Source organism: Kogia breviceps, chromosome 1 (genome assembly GCF_026419965.1).
Source record: "Kogia breviceps isolate mKogBre1 chromosome 1, mKogBre1 haplotype 1, whole genome shotgun sequence".
NCBI lineage: Eukaryota > Metazoa > Chordata > Mammalia > Artiodactyla > Physeteridae > Kogia > Kogia breviceps.
The window spans coordinates 42,202,736-42,217,014 of NC_081310.1; the positions used below are offsets into that span (position 1 = coordinate 42,202,736).

General features: G+C 53.0%; 1 protein-coding gene across 1 annotated transcript in view; it reads right to left on the minus strand.

Moving 5' to 3' along the window:
- Positions 1-5,932, minus strand: part of KIAA1614 (KIAA1614 ortholog) — a 36,377-nt gene extending 30,445 nt beyond the window's left edge. The window contains exons 1-3 of the mRNA XM_059059734.2: positions 5,445-5,932; positions 2,788-3,734; positions 2,053-2,116 (exon numbers count right to left, since the gene is read on the minus strand). Coding sequence (XP_058915717.1) covers positions 2,053-2,116; positions 2,788-3,734; positions 5,445-5,491 — 1,058 coding nt within the window. The 5' untranslated portion in view covers positions 5,492-5,932. The remainder of the gene's footprint in view (positions 1-2,052; positions 2,117-2,787; positions 3,735-5,444) is intronic.
- Positions 5,933-14,279: the final 8,347 nt, after the last annotated feature.

Below are 14,279 nucleotides of genomic sequence, written 5' to 3' on the forward strand. Positions count from 1 at the left end.
TGCTTAGGGGAGAGATGGAGCCTGCAGTTCCTTAGGGACCACTTTAGTATCTGACCAGGAGACTCAGGAATAGAGCCAAATGAGGAGCCCTGTCCCAGGAGGGTTCTACACATGGCTGACCTTTCTCCCATCCTTGAACTAGGGGAGATGGGAGAAAGGTCAGCCATGTGTAGAGCCCTCCTGGGACAGGGCTCCTCATTTGGCTCTAGAGGTATGCTCTCTGGCCCTTCAGTCTGGGTATCTACTGAGCAGGGGCCTGAGTATAGGTCACCAATAAAGGTCCGTGGGGCACTGTGAATGAATGACCTTCCAAACAAGCCAGAAGACAGTTTTTCCCATGCCAACTCTATACGCCCGGATATACGCTGGGCACCAACCTCATTCCACACACACATTCTCTCCCTTCGTACACAGACATGTGAGGTCATCATACAATACACATATGCACACACCTACACATCCTACGCAGACACCCACATACCTTATCCAAACCCTAACCTGCTGCAGATGGTCTGGAAGGTGAAACAACAGTCCAGAAATCCCTACCCTGAGGATTCTACACAAATGCCATCTCCTCGCAGGACTGGGGGAAAGTCCCTCCCAACCCCATGGTTGAGGTTCTTTTCCTTTAAGATGCGTGTTTTTATTATTTGTTATCCAACATGCAGTCAGGAGCTTTGGCTTCTCCTTTCAATAGTGACCTCTGGACAAATCCCCCCGTGGCCATCTTGCAGCTGAGACTCCCCCCCACTCCCAGGTAAGAAAGGGCGGGAGTGGCGGGGGAGGAGCAGCTGCAGAAGAGGTCCCACCTCCTCTGGGCACAAGGTCTGTGGGCCCAGGCTGCACCCTTTACGGCCCCCCAGGGAAGGACGAGGGGATGGGGCGGGGGCCAGGGTGTCGCTGAGGACCACAGTCACACCCCTCCATATCGCGGCCGGGCTAGGAGGGGATATGAGGAGAGGCTGACCGCGGTGGCCGTGGAGGTGGGAAGAGACCCCTGGCAGGAGGGGGGCAGCCACGACTCCAAATTATAAATAACGAGGGAGGAAGGAGACAGAGAGCCCCCTCTCCGCCAGGCCCTCAGCCGATGCCACTGAGAAGGCCAGTGGCCAGGCAGAGGCTGAACCCCCTGAAGCTGGGCAGCCCTCGCTTTGTGAAAGCAGGACTGGGGGGCCCTGTCCACGTGTTCTGAAGAGGAGGGAGGTCAATAAGTGGAATTTATCAGGCCAGGAGGGGCCTGATAGTGGAGAAGTGACACTGCTGACCTCTGCCCTCAGTAGAAACCACGAGACCCTCAGGAGGGTGACGTCACTGCACAGCTAAGGAAATGGGGCCGCTCCCAGCTCCGGGACCTCTCTCAGCTTCACGTACCAGGAGCGCGGCAAAGACTGAGGAGGAGGCCGAGGCCTGGGCAGCCACCAGCTCAGGCCCACAGATGGCTCCTCACCCCGCCCGGAGGGTAGTCTTCTCACCTGCCTGGTCGGGACACTGCCCCAGCCCCATCCCAGGCCCAGCTTCCCAGAGACATTCATGGACGGGCTAGAGCAAAGTCAGGGAGGCTGGGGGCAGTGAAGGCCTTTACACAACCCAACTCACCCCTTGATTGGGAAAGGAACTGGTGGAGAAAAAGCCTTGCATTTGGATATTTTCCCTAAGGATTTTCGCATCCATTATCTTGTGTTCAGCCTCAAAACAGTCCTGAGAAGTATCAATACATCACACAAGTATTATTTGGTGCACTTTAAAGATAAAGAGACAGAGGCTGGGGCAGGGAAATGAGTCCCAGGTCGCAGAGCAGGTCGTTTGCAAAGTTCTCTTCACTGTGCTCTGTGCCTCATGGTTTTGCACAAGTAGCAGGGGCACAGCCTGGGCCACGGGGGTGACTGGTGCCTTCTAAGAGGCCTCCAGGAGAAGCCACGGCCACCTGTGCTGCAGGGTTTGCCTGCCCTCTCTCTCGAGGTCTCCTGCTCTCCTGATGCTGTGTAAATGAGGGTACAGGGACAACTGCCGGGAGGGAGGGAGAGACAGAAAATGTGCGTTCTGAGCTCTCACCTGCTCTGCTCAGCGTCCTGCAGGGAGATGCCGGAGTCCCAGTCCACGTCCCCTGCTAGTCGCTCTAGGACCCAGAACAGAAGCAGAGATCAGGGCAGAGCCAGAAACTGGGCTCTCAGCTGCCAGTTGAGAAGCATGGAGGAGAAAGTTTTCTCCAGAAACCATTTACTCCCCAGATTACTCCGATCCCCGAGGCGGAGGCATAGCCTGTCGTCGTGACTGCTGGTGGGCACTGTCATGCATGAGCTGAGGGGCACACCGGGGTCCCCTCAGGCGCTGGGTGAGGGAAGAAGGAAGGGAAAAAGCTGCCTCTGAGGGCTGAATGCTGAGCTCAGACTGACAGGACACTAACCCTGTTTGTGGAGAAGGGCTCCTACCAAGAGGACAGTGAGGTCCACTGTGGGGTGAGGATGTGTCATCTGAGGGAGGTGCAAAAAGCTACTCTAGAAAGAGCTACAAGCCACAGGGAAGAAACTGTGGTAGCCTCTGCCCCAAGCATATAGGATGGCCTCCCATCGGTCTGGGGGATCTGGGGGGACTTTAGCAGATGGGGCTGAGGTGGTAAAGAATCTCTGTCAAAGCCAAGACTAAGCGGACATCCTGATGAATTTGGTGACAGCCAGCCGTGCTCTCCTCTTTTCCTGCCCCACCCTTCCACGGTAACTCCCTTCCCCCTTTCCTTCTCCTGGACTCCCTCCTGTGCCTCCACCACCACACCCACAGAGTGGGCCTTACCTGGCACAGCTCTGTCCCGGGATGATGTCCAGGCTGGGCTTCCCACCTTGGAGGGGCCCTGCCCCCCAACACTTAGCATCTCCTGCAGCAGAAGGCGGTTCCTCTCCACGCGGTCAGACAGGGACAAGGTGCTGCCCCCAGTGCCCAGGGCCCCCAGGTCTCCAGCTCTCCAGAGCTCCCCCAGCAGGGCTGGCCTGGGGACGAAGTCCTCCTCAGATGTCAGAGACAAGCTGTCCAGGTCTTCCTGTGTGATGAGACCATCCTGCAGGGGGTATGACCTTCCTTTCCTCAGGCTGGGCCTGTGGGTGGTTTTGTTACAAGGACCAGAGCCCTCAGGCTGGCTTGGAGTGACTCTGTGCACGGGGCTCTCTTGCAAAGAGCTGGGCCCTGGCGATAGAGCCCTGTCGTGGTCAGGCAGTGTCCGTACTGCTTCTGGAGGCCACGGGCTCCTCCTGTTCCAGCTCTGGAGCCCAGAGGCAGGCGACCTGGGAGGTCCGGGGGCCCCGTTCCTGGCTGACTCCTCCTCAGTGATGCCGCTGTCCAGCAGCCCGTCGTTTGGGTTCTGAGCATGATGGACCACCACGGCATCAGGTAGGGAAGACGCCTCGGATGGAGTCCTGGTTCCACCCACCTTGCCTCGTCTGCATTTGGGTTTCTTGAGGGATGGCCGCTCGTTAGAAGTGAGGCAGGGGCTTGCCCCCTGTTTGCCTGCTGTCATCATCTCCTTCAAGGCCCTCACCTTGGACTCCAGCACGGAGGGGCCTTGGAGCCATATCCCCTGTGCCCCAGGAGGCTGGGGGGCCATCAGGCTGGGTGTTCTGTCTTCTCGAGGACAGGGCCAGTGTCTTGGGAGGTGTCCATTCTCCGGCTGTGGCTCAGGGCCACTTCTCTCCACAGCTGAGGTCACCTCCATGAAGCTGGCTGTTCTGCTCTCTATTTTGGGTCCTCTGGAGGAGAAAACAGACAGAGCTCCTTAGACCCAACACCTGGCTAGCTCCAACAACCTCCTGGGTCCCCAAAGTGCCTTGGGATAGAGACCTGTCCAGAGAAAAATAACTTGGGGTCAGAGCAGGGGATGCCCCCTAGACAATGTGAAAGCACCTCGAAGAGAACAAATCATTGGATGGTGCACGTAAGTTATTACTGAGTTTTTTCTTCCAGGTCTAAGTAGTGTTCTCATTTTTCTACCCCCATTTTACACGTGGGGCACAGTGGAGAGTCAAACAACAACCAATCTTCTGCCCAATGTGGACCAGAGTGAAAATGGGGGCCAGATTTCCCAATCCCTGGCCTCTTGCTTTCCTGATAGGTGTCAGGCCTCAGAGGAAGATGGCAACATCCGCTAAGGGCCAACAAGCTCTTCCCTTTCCAAGGGGAGCCAATGCAGAGGATGGACTTCAGGAAGATACCACCCAGGATCTGACCCTCTGGTAGAAGGGGCCCCCTGCGCTCAAACCACAGGAGCGCAGCATGGGGCTGTGCCCACAGGGAGGCCAGGATCAGGCACCAATGCCTATCAGCATCTGCTCTGTGCCAGGCAGGCCTGCAATCACTTTCAAACACGCTCTCGCAAATAAACCTCAAGCAGTTCTGCCAGGACAGGATTATTATCCTCATTTTTACAGACAGAGAAACTGAGGCACAGAGAGATTAGGTGACAAGGGAGCTAAGGGAGGCCCAATTGGGAATGCAAAGCTTCTCCTGCCAAGACCAGGGCTCTTCCAAAACACTCAGTGACCGTGTACCCCCATTACCCTACTCCTATGAGAATATTGGTCTAGACAGGTTAAGCAACTTGCCCAAATTACACAGCCCCTTGGTGGCACGGTTGATGTCAATGTCTTCAGAGGGAACAAAAGTGAGCACGAGATTTTACTCACCGAGTTGTTCTGTACACACATACATGCCACAATGTCTTAATATTTATTCTGCTCTCTGAGAACATGCTCCTTCTCCATCATACATCTAGGTATGTCCCACTTGAAGTAAACTGCATGTATTTACATAAATACATGCATCCATATTGACACAAATTACAAACAAGAAGTTATTCACCTCATATACTGACCAACGACTCACCACAGAATTCTCTTAAATGCCAAGTCCCTCTGTAGTCACTAACTACAGTTCAATTTTTACGTTTCAGGAATACACATATTTCACCAAGCAAAATACACACACAATGTGTATGTTACCTCAGTTTTAAGCCTGTGAAGTTTAAGGGCTGTCTTTGGGAGCAAGAGATCATTTACTACACCAGTTAATCTAGAAGTTACCAGCGTTGTCTTGGCAGCCCGGCCACCCGTTCCTCTCTTCTAAGGTTCAATCCAGAAAGCAGGGGATGTGAAGGTAATGGGAGCAATTTCAGTCACATTACAAGAACTTTCTTTCGGGTAAACTCGAACAGCATTCCAGAGATCATGCATCTCCGGAGACCTGGAAGGATGCAACCTTCCCCTGGGGAACAGTGGGTATCGACTTGTGCGGCCCGGCACCACCGAAGTCTACGGCCCAAGTGCTGTACTTCTCTAAGCCGGAGACGCTGAAATGAAGACGGACGTGACGGACGGGGCTCCCCTGCGACCCTCCCTTCCCGCTCCCCACTGGCGGTCCCACCACCCCCGGCCCGCCCGTCGCCTCGCCTCCTCCGTACTTACTGAAGGCTGCCGCCGGCAGGTCGGGCCGCCGCCTCCATCCCTTCCATCCCCGGCGAGGCCGGGGCCTCCTCTCCCCCCGTCTCCCTCCCGGGCCCGCTTCGGGGACCGGGGCGCGCAGGGTCGGCCGGGGCTCCGAGAGTGCGGCCCGCAGGCCTCGGCCCTCGGGGCGCTCCCGGCTCGGCTCTCGGCTCTGCGGGCCGCCCCGGGGCTCCGAGTGGGGTCGGGCCGGAGCAGCCGACCCGCGGGCCGCGGCCTCCCTCCGGGTCCGGGGAGGGGACGCGGGGTCGGGCAGGGAGGAAGCGGCATGGGCTGCTAGCTCATGGTTCGGCCACGAAGTGGAGAGAGGCCAAGCCCAGCGCCTTCCCGGCCGGGACGGGAAGAGGGAACGGGAGAGCAGAAAGGAGGGGCGGCGGAAGGGGCTAGAGGAGCGGCCCTCGCCCCCACCCCGCCCCGCCGCCCTCCGCGCTCGCCGCGGCCCCGGTCCCGGCCGCCCGCGCCCTGCGGCGCTGCCCCTCCCGGCGGCGGCGAGCGATGCCCTCCAGACGTCTAAGCGGCGAGCACGCCCGCGAGTTTGGGGACTCGGACGGGGCGGGGGTTGCCTTCCGGGCCGCCGAACCTAACCTCTCGCGGCCCGGGTCGCCCAGTCCGCCCGGCGAGCGCCCGCAGCCGAGGCTTCTGGGAGAGCGCGGCCGCGGGACGCGGCTCCACGCGAGCCAAAGCTGCGGAAACACCACTTTCTCCCAGAGCTTCGCGGGAAGGAGTGTAACCCTACACCCGGGGCGTGGGGAGGAGGCGCGGCTGTGGGCTGTCTGGGTGGAAGCTGAGGAATTCCCTTTGTTTAGACAACTTTTCCGGAGGAGTCGCCCTCTCCGAGGGGCCGTCTCCTTGGAGGTCAAGGTCATTTGTTTCCGCTTTCCAGCGGCGCGAGGGGACCCGTAGTGGACGCGAGTTCCCTCATCCTGTCCTGCTAAGGGGAGAGCCAGGTGCCTGCATTGGCAGTCGCCTTGAATGGGGACCCATTCTCGGGGGTTCTGGACACTCCTTAAGACACCTTGTCACTTTTTCCAGACCTGGGATGAAGTAGCTGCAAAGGACTTTACCAGCAGCTGTGGCCCCAACCAACGGGGCTTGCTTTCTCTTTCCGCCCAGAGGGAGGGGACAGGTCCCCAACTATTTCCAAACCTATTTTGCCACAACAAACGGGAAACAGTAAGAGAATTAGGACCCAGGAGGTTCCGGAAATCTCTACAAAGGAAAAGTGCTGATCGTTTCCTTTTGCCAACAAGCTTCACTCTCAAGCGCGGTTGCTCTCTATTTGCACTGAGGCACTACAGTCACCATCTAGATGACAGACCTGGCAACAGTAAGGACCACGCAGTGCGCTAACTGCTGCGCAGAGCCAGGGAGGATGGCAGGGAAGGATGGTAAGCAGACCTGCCCTTGAGTGAGTAGGAGTTACCCTGCAGAAGAGGGGGAAAGGGGCATCTGGGCAGGGCAAAAGCATCCAGGTCTGAGAGCAGCTGTCTGGGGAGCTGTGGGTGGACTAACCTTGGGCTAATTTAGGAACCTGGGAGATTATCTAGGGCAAACCCTCTGTGTTACAGAACAGGCCCAAGGTCACACAGCTCTGGGACGGGTGGTCTCCAGAGTTGTGGGTAGTGCTCTTGCAGTTAACCCCTCCCCCCCTCCATATTCCCAGAGCAAGCGGTTCCTCCAACAGGGCATTTACCATTCTGTGCTTGTTAGTACTGATCACTTCATATTACAGTAACTGGTACCATTTATGGAGGGCACCCTGTGCACCTGGCATTGGGTTAAGCGCCTTACATTCCTTGTCTCACACTGCAGCCTTAAGAGATGGGTACTGTTTACTGTCTCCTTTCTACAAATGAGGAAACTGAGTTAGGTGATCTGCCCAAGGTCACAGAGCTAATAAGTCCAAGACCCTCACATTAACCACACAGTACAGTGCTGTTGCCAGCATCCTGCATGTTCAACATGGAAAGATTCCGTTTAAAGAAGTAAAAAAATAATTGTGGGGCTTCCCTGGTGGCGCAGTGGTTGAGAATCCGCCTGCCGATGCAGGGGATATGGGTTCGTGCCCCGGTCCGGGAAGATCCCACATGCCGCGGAGAGGCTGGGCCCGTGAGCCATGGCCGCTGAGCCTGTGCGTCCGGAGCCTGTGCTCCGCAACGGGAGAGGCCACAACAGTGAGAGGCGCGGGTACCACAAAAAAAAAAAAAAAAAAATTGTGAAGTGCTGTGATAGTCAAATTACGTTGCCTTGATGGTCTGGCCCTTACATTTCTGGATCCTTTCTGCCTTCCTATCTTGCCAGCCCAGGTAAAATCCTGTAAACCTCAAAAGACTTCTCCTTCCCCTCCGTGTGCCATGTCAACCCTACCAACAATGATACTATTACTATTTGGGGGGACCTCCTATGAGGGAAGGCATTCTACATAGGACCTGTTAGATCTTTACAACAACCCTGCAAAGTAGGTGTATCCCCACTTTAGGCATACGGAAATCGGGGTACAGAGAGGTTAAGGGACTTGCCCAGGGCCACACAGCTAGTATAGCCAGCATCTGAACCCAGTTCTGTCTGGGTCCAAGACCTTCTGCCTTGCTTCCTCCTTTCAGAGGCGCAACTTTGGAGCTCAGTCTCTTAGAGGTTCCAGTCCCATGACTCCTGTTCCCACCCCTCCCCCAGACGTTAATGATCTGTAAGGCAAGTTTCTGAAAGTTCTAGCAAGGGCTTAATATTTAAAGGAGGCCTGCCCTCCACCTTTTAAGATGCAAATAATCACCTTCAATTTACTCATTAAGTTTGTTATTTTGCACTGAACGGGGGGTGGGGGGTGGGGGGTGGGGGGTGTCATAGCTATACAGAGGCACCCGTCCGAAAAACACCAATAAGCAAATCCTTAGAATGCTCTTAAATTATCATGGCATTCACATGTCTGAGGGCACTTCTCATTCATCTGGATTCTATTTGGTTCAGCAAATATCTCTTGAGCTCCTACTATGTGCCAGGCACTGGGGAGACAAAAGGTAATACCACAGACCCTGCCCTTGAGGAATTTCCGGTCAAGGTGGAGTGGGGGAGGGGCAGGTGCTTAAACTTGCTGTGTAAGTGGTCCCCTCAAGGTTAGCATAGCGTGGAGGTGTAGGTCGTTCACAGGAATAGCAAGATTGAGATATGTGTTGGGTGGGACGGGAGGTATCATGGAAAGCTGGGTCTTGTAGCATGAGCAGGAATTAGCCAGACAGAGGGCGAGGGGTGGGAGAGGCACGTCAGAGGGGGGGTTAGCATAAACACCGGCACTGAGGTGTGAAACTGCCTGGTTTAAGCGTTAAGTGTAAAAGTTAATCTGGGAAAGTCTGGGGGCTGGGGTGAGGCTGCAGCGCAGGGCTTGCGCTGGCCCCTGGTTGAGGGCCTCTAGGCCCGGGGTGAGGAGTTTGGACCCCGTCCTCTGAGGTGGGAGTTCCTAAAAGTTGGTCTGCATCAGGCCTTAGCCTTGAGCATGGCATGTTTCTGCGCTGGGGAACTGCCTTATTTCCTTGTGTATCAGACACTTTCATTACCAACCTTTGGAGAGAAATCTAGGAGGAACACAAATATATAGTAAATATCAATCACGTAGTCCCCTTCCTCCATTTGAATCACCTAGGGAAACCCACCATCCCAGGAAGCCTCCTTCCCCTTAGCCTGGATGAAAACACAAGCCTCACTCCTGCTCTCCACCCTCCCCCAGTGTGCTCTGAACACTCAGCTTGAATAAGGAGCCTTGTGGGATGTGGAAATAGGGTTTCACTTAGGATGGAGGGAAAGGGTGAAATAGTCCTTCGAGGTCACTGCGTTAGAGCAGGTGGGGTGGGAATGGGTGGGAGGGACGCCTCTGCCATCCCTCCACTGTACTGCCTGAAGGAGCTTGTCCAGCTGGAAAGCAGAATTTCCTGGTCACTCCTGTCCTGGTCATGGGGCATGTGGTCGGAGGAGCACTCAGGCAACTGATCCTGACAGCAACTCCTGGGGACACTGTTCGCCACCCAGGGCCTCCCCTCGGGCCCTCATCATTTCCTTCCAGCAGAGGCTCAAGAGAGTGTCGGGACTGGTATCCCATGTGCCTGCCTCTCCCCTGCTTGGAACCCTCCCACTGTCTCCCAGGGTTTAATCTGACTGGTGTCTGTATAGACTCTTCTGGGACTCTGCTCGAAAGGCTGTTGCTCAGGTCTCACCCTTGAATATTCTGATTCCTTGGCAGGAGTTAGGCCAGGAATCTTGTTTCCTAATAAGCTTCCCAGGTGATTTTGAGGCCCAGTTTCAAGAAGCCCAAGTCCTCAGGTTAAAAGTCAAACTCCTTCTTATGGCACAGGGGTCCCTCCAGCCTTGCTCTCACTACCCCGACAGCCTGTCCTGCACACCCACCATATTGAATTGCTTCTAGTTCCCCCGACTGGCCACAATGGTTCACATCTCCTCGCCTTTGCCCATCTCTCCTTCAGCCTGAAACACACTGCTTCACTCCACACACATAATACATCCCATCCCAACTTGGATGTCTCCTCCTAGACCTTCCACACTCAGCTCCAATGGCGCCTCTTCAGGGACACCTTCCTAACATCCTCTGCAGTCCTCCCAACCTGGGTTAGGGCATCCTGGGCCCGCTTCTGCTAAAGCACCTATCACACTGAGTTGTCAACATCTGACACGTCACAGAGTGCTTCCTGATCCACACGTGCGTTCCTGGCCCCAACACGTGCCCAGCACGTAAAAGTTATTGACTAGATGTCACATGGTTAAATGAAAGAAAAAGATCCCTATCAGTTAAGAATGCCTAAGAGGAGAAGAGGGGGTCACCGCTGCTAAGAAGATCAAGGTCATTTCAAAGGATTTGGTTCATTCCCTCAGTATGGCCCATCCTGCCCCAGGGCCTGTGAGAAAGTCGGTCACTGGCAGGGCGAGGACCCGCATCTGGGCTTCCAGATGACTGCCATTTACACCTGATGCTCAGGCCTCCTTGCACCTGTCCCTCCTCTCTTTCCCCAAAATGGCCATTGATCACAGACAGTGGTGTGGACCTTACACTTCAATTCTGAATGAGCCTGGAAACTTGGAGATAAAAATAGCTCTCAGAAGAAGAAATAAATGGGGAAGGGGAGAGGAGAAAATAACAAGAGAGAAGCATGCAAAAATATGTTGAGAGAAGACACCAGGTACATAACAGGCAACATGACAACTGGGCACCTCCAGAGAGCAGCCACTCAGTTTTCTAGTCATGCCGCTCTGCACATGCCAACACACAAGTGTGAATACACGTATGCCATGCTGTCCTTTGCCACGCGTGCCTGAATTGACTAAGACCCAAGAAAGACAAAGGTGTGGTTCCTACCTGGTCAGGGTCAGCCTGCACTGCTCCCCAAGGCGGGCAGGCAGGGAGCTGCTGGGATGGGACGGGACCTTCCCTGGAGAGACGGACTCCAGACTTCACTGCCCTTGAGGGCCACTCACCCTGTACCCACCCTGAGTCTGCTGGGCGTCTGTTCCCGTGTGAGCCCGAACTGCAGCTTTTCATTTCATAATCCTAATCACAAGGAAATGACTGGGCTTAGGCAAATATTTTAAAACTCTCCCTCCCACTCTCCCATGCCTGGCCTGTGGGAGGCCGTCATCAATATAAGGAGAGGACACCTAGCTTTCACCTGTCTGTCAATAACCATGGTCATCTTGGCCAAGTCAATTTTCTCATTAACAAAATGAGAGCAGATGCAGGGAGAAAGGTATTGGAGGTTGACTGAGAGCTGGGGTCATGTTTGTGACAGTTTTTGATCTTGAGAAAAGACAGAAAGTGCTCAGTACTATTCAATAACTGGATTAAGACATATGAGAGGCTATGAAAGCCTCGGGGAGCCCTTTCTAGCCCCAGGCTGTGTAACACCTCGTCCTGCAGGGGTTCTTGCCTCGCCATTCCCTCCTGCCCCCACGAGCCTGGCAGGTTTTGCTCCAGACACAAAAGAGCCTCAGAAGCAGCCTCTCTCTGAGCAAATTCCCTCCATTTCCGGGGGCCATTGGAAAGTTTTTTTCCTGGGTTAAATATGTGGTGGGTGAGGTATAGAGGAAAAGACCCCAATTTGAAGTTCAGGATTAGACTCTGGCAACCTGGGTTCAGCTCTGGTGGGAACACATCTCCTTGTGGGTCCAAGGACTGGTCACTCTGAGGAGTTCAGTTACTTCATCTGGAAATGCTGGGCTGGACTAACAGGTCCCAAACTAAGCTTCTCAGAACCCCAGGGCCCTGTGGGGTATGAGTAGGTCTCCTGTGAAAAAGAGATTTCAAGTCTGATATATTTGGCTGATAATACATGCCATCTCATCCTCCTGGCAGGTCATTAGGCCCAAAGGCATTTCAAAGGCTCAGCCAAGTCCTGAAGTGAAAACAAAACAAAACTAAACCAGTTTACCTTTGCTTAACTTTGCCTTTCTCAAAAGGAATTGACCACGGAAACTGTTTCCCCCCAAATAGCAATTAACATCTTAAGGAACACACTTTGGGACAACCTGGACCAGACAATCTCTCAGGTTCCTTCTTGTCAGGGTGGTCTGGGTCTCTTGACCCAGAGGGGAGGAGCAGGCAGCTGCTGTGCAGCAAATTCTAGGATCCCATAGAGAGGGCCAGGCTGCAAGCAGAAAAGGCTCCCTTAGGGGCAAGTGGCAGCCCATCCCAGCTAAATTTTATTTTAGTTTTACAGAAAATCTAATGCTAAGAGGAGTTAGAAACAAAAAAAGGTGAGAATTTGAAAAAAATAATCTCAATTTCCATTCTGATTCTTTGTCAATTTGACTAAGCCAATTCACCTTAAAACTAACAGCCTCACTTTGCCCATCTGAGAAAAGGGAGAGCGAGGGAGACTTGGTTGCACTCACTCAACATTAACCCTCAGAGCAGGGTTTCCCAACCTGGGGTCCCTAGACACCTGATGGGGAGGGGAGCGTAAGCTATATCCCATGTTTAAAGAAGTCTAAAGGAAATTATACATTTACCATGAGAAGTGTCTTTGCTTTTGACTGGTATCAACTCAGTATGACAATGTGGGCTGACATGGGGACAAGGATTATTTTGCAATAAATATGGTTGGCTTGTTGGACAAAGTCTTTACAGACTTAAGGGCCATAGAAGTAATAAAAGAATCAGCTGGTAACAAAAAGGTAAGAAGAGGTTGGGTCCCAAACCAGTTTTAAGAGCTATGGCGGAGAGTGAAGGGGTGGATGGGGTCTGGAGGAGGTTAGGGTGTTCAAAGAGAAGATACCGCCCCAAGGAGAATCTGGGGTTGCCTGCAGAGGTATGTTTAGTGTGTAGAGGGCTGTGACACGGTGGCCCTTTTCAGAGCTTGCTGGGGAAGGGTGTGAGGTGCTACCTTTCCTGAGCTGAGGAGAGAAGAGTCCCCATATGGCCAGTGGGCTCAGGGATCAGACTAAAGTGGATTCTCTATAACTTCTTAGAAAGCCTTCTGGGAGTGCCAATGTTGGAGGGTTTGCCATCCCTTGAAAGCTCTGATTTTGTACGTGCAAAGTCCTGCCCCATTAAGCCCCACATAACCCCTTCATAAGCAGCCACATTTGGAAAGTTTCTCTGCATGGTCCCATGGCTGTTTTCTTTTCCCCCCAAGACGCTGTTCACCCAGAATCACCTCTCTACTCTCCTCCTCCCCTTTCTCTCTCTTGGGCCTCTTCACCAACGTCTCCCCAGCAACGTCTGGCTTCATTTCTGCAGCAGTCTTAGGAGCTAGGCCCTGGGGACTTGTTTCTGCCCCCAGGAGAGCAGCGGTGAAAATCATGGTTGGTGCATCCCTCTAAGTCACCAAAAAGGTGCTTAGCTTTTAAAGCTTCTTCAGTATGGAGCATCTAAGACAAAAACAATCTTTCTCTTGCTAATGTTGATATTGCTAATAACATCTCTTACTGAGTTTGGGCCATTTCTGTGAAGATTTAGAGGATATAAGAGGAGAACTGAGGTGAATTCCACCTGCCCCAGGACCTGAGCCAGGCTTCTGGCTTTAGCTAACTGGCGAAAGCTGAAAAGGATTTTTCTCTAGGGTGTTGAGAACAAAACATTTTGGGGTGTGTGTGGGTGTGTTTAATCATGTCAAATGACCTGATAAATAACTGTATAATTTGGGCTGGAGGAGTTAAAGTATAGGGGAAAATGCAAAAAAACTTTGAAATGGTCCAAAAAACATCATTGGATGTACTGTCTACTGCATCCTTTCAGGTTATCTGAGTTATTTTACAATTCTATAAATTGTAGAAAAACTGACAGTAATGCAAATTATTTCGTCCATACGAATGCCAATTATAGTTGGTGGAATTGACCCATGAATATTGACCAGTTTTGCTGATTTTGCATTTATTTGTGAATTTTTCTCACCATTCCAGATGTCTATATATTTGCCTGCGTTTCAGATTCTCTTCTGAACAGGTTGTAACACTGTATGGGTTCTCTTATTAATTAATGACAATTAAAATCTATAATTCTATGAAAGGCATGACTATATCCTCTTTTAAAATTACCTTTTGATGTGTCCACAGAGAAGGGGCGATGTGAGGACAGAGAGAAGGCAGCTATCTGCAAGCCAAGCAGCTAGGCTTTCAGAGAAATCAAATCTGCTAACACCTTGATCTCCACTACCAGCCTTCAGGATGAGAAATATATTTCTGTTATTTAAGCTACCCAGTGTGGGGGATTTTGTTATGGTAGCCCTAGCAGACCAAGACAATTTACCCAATTTGTTTATCCATTCACCTGTTGATGGACATTTGGTTGTTTCCAGTTTTTGT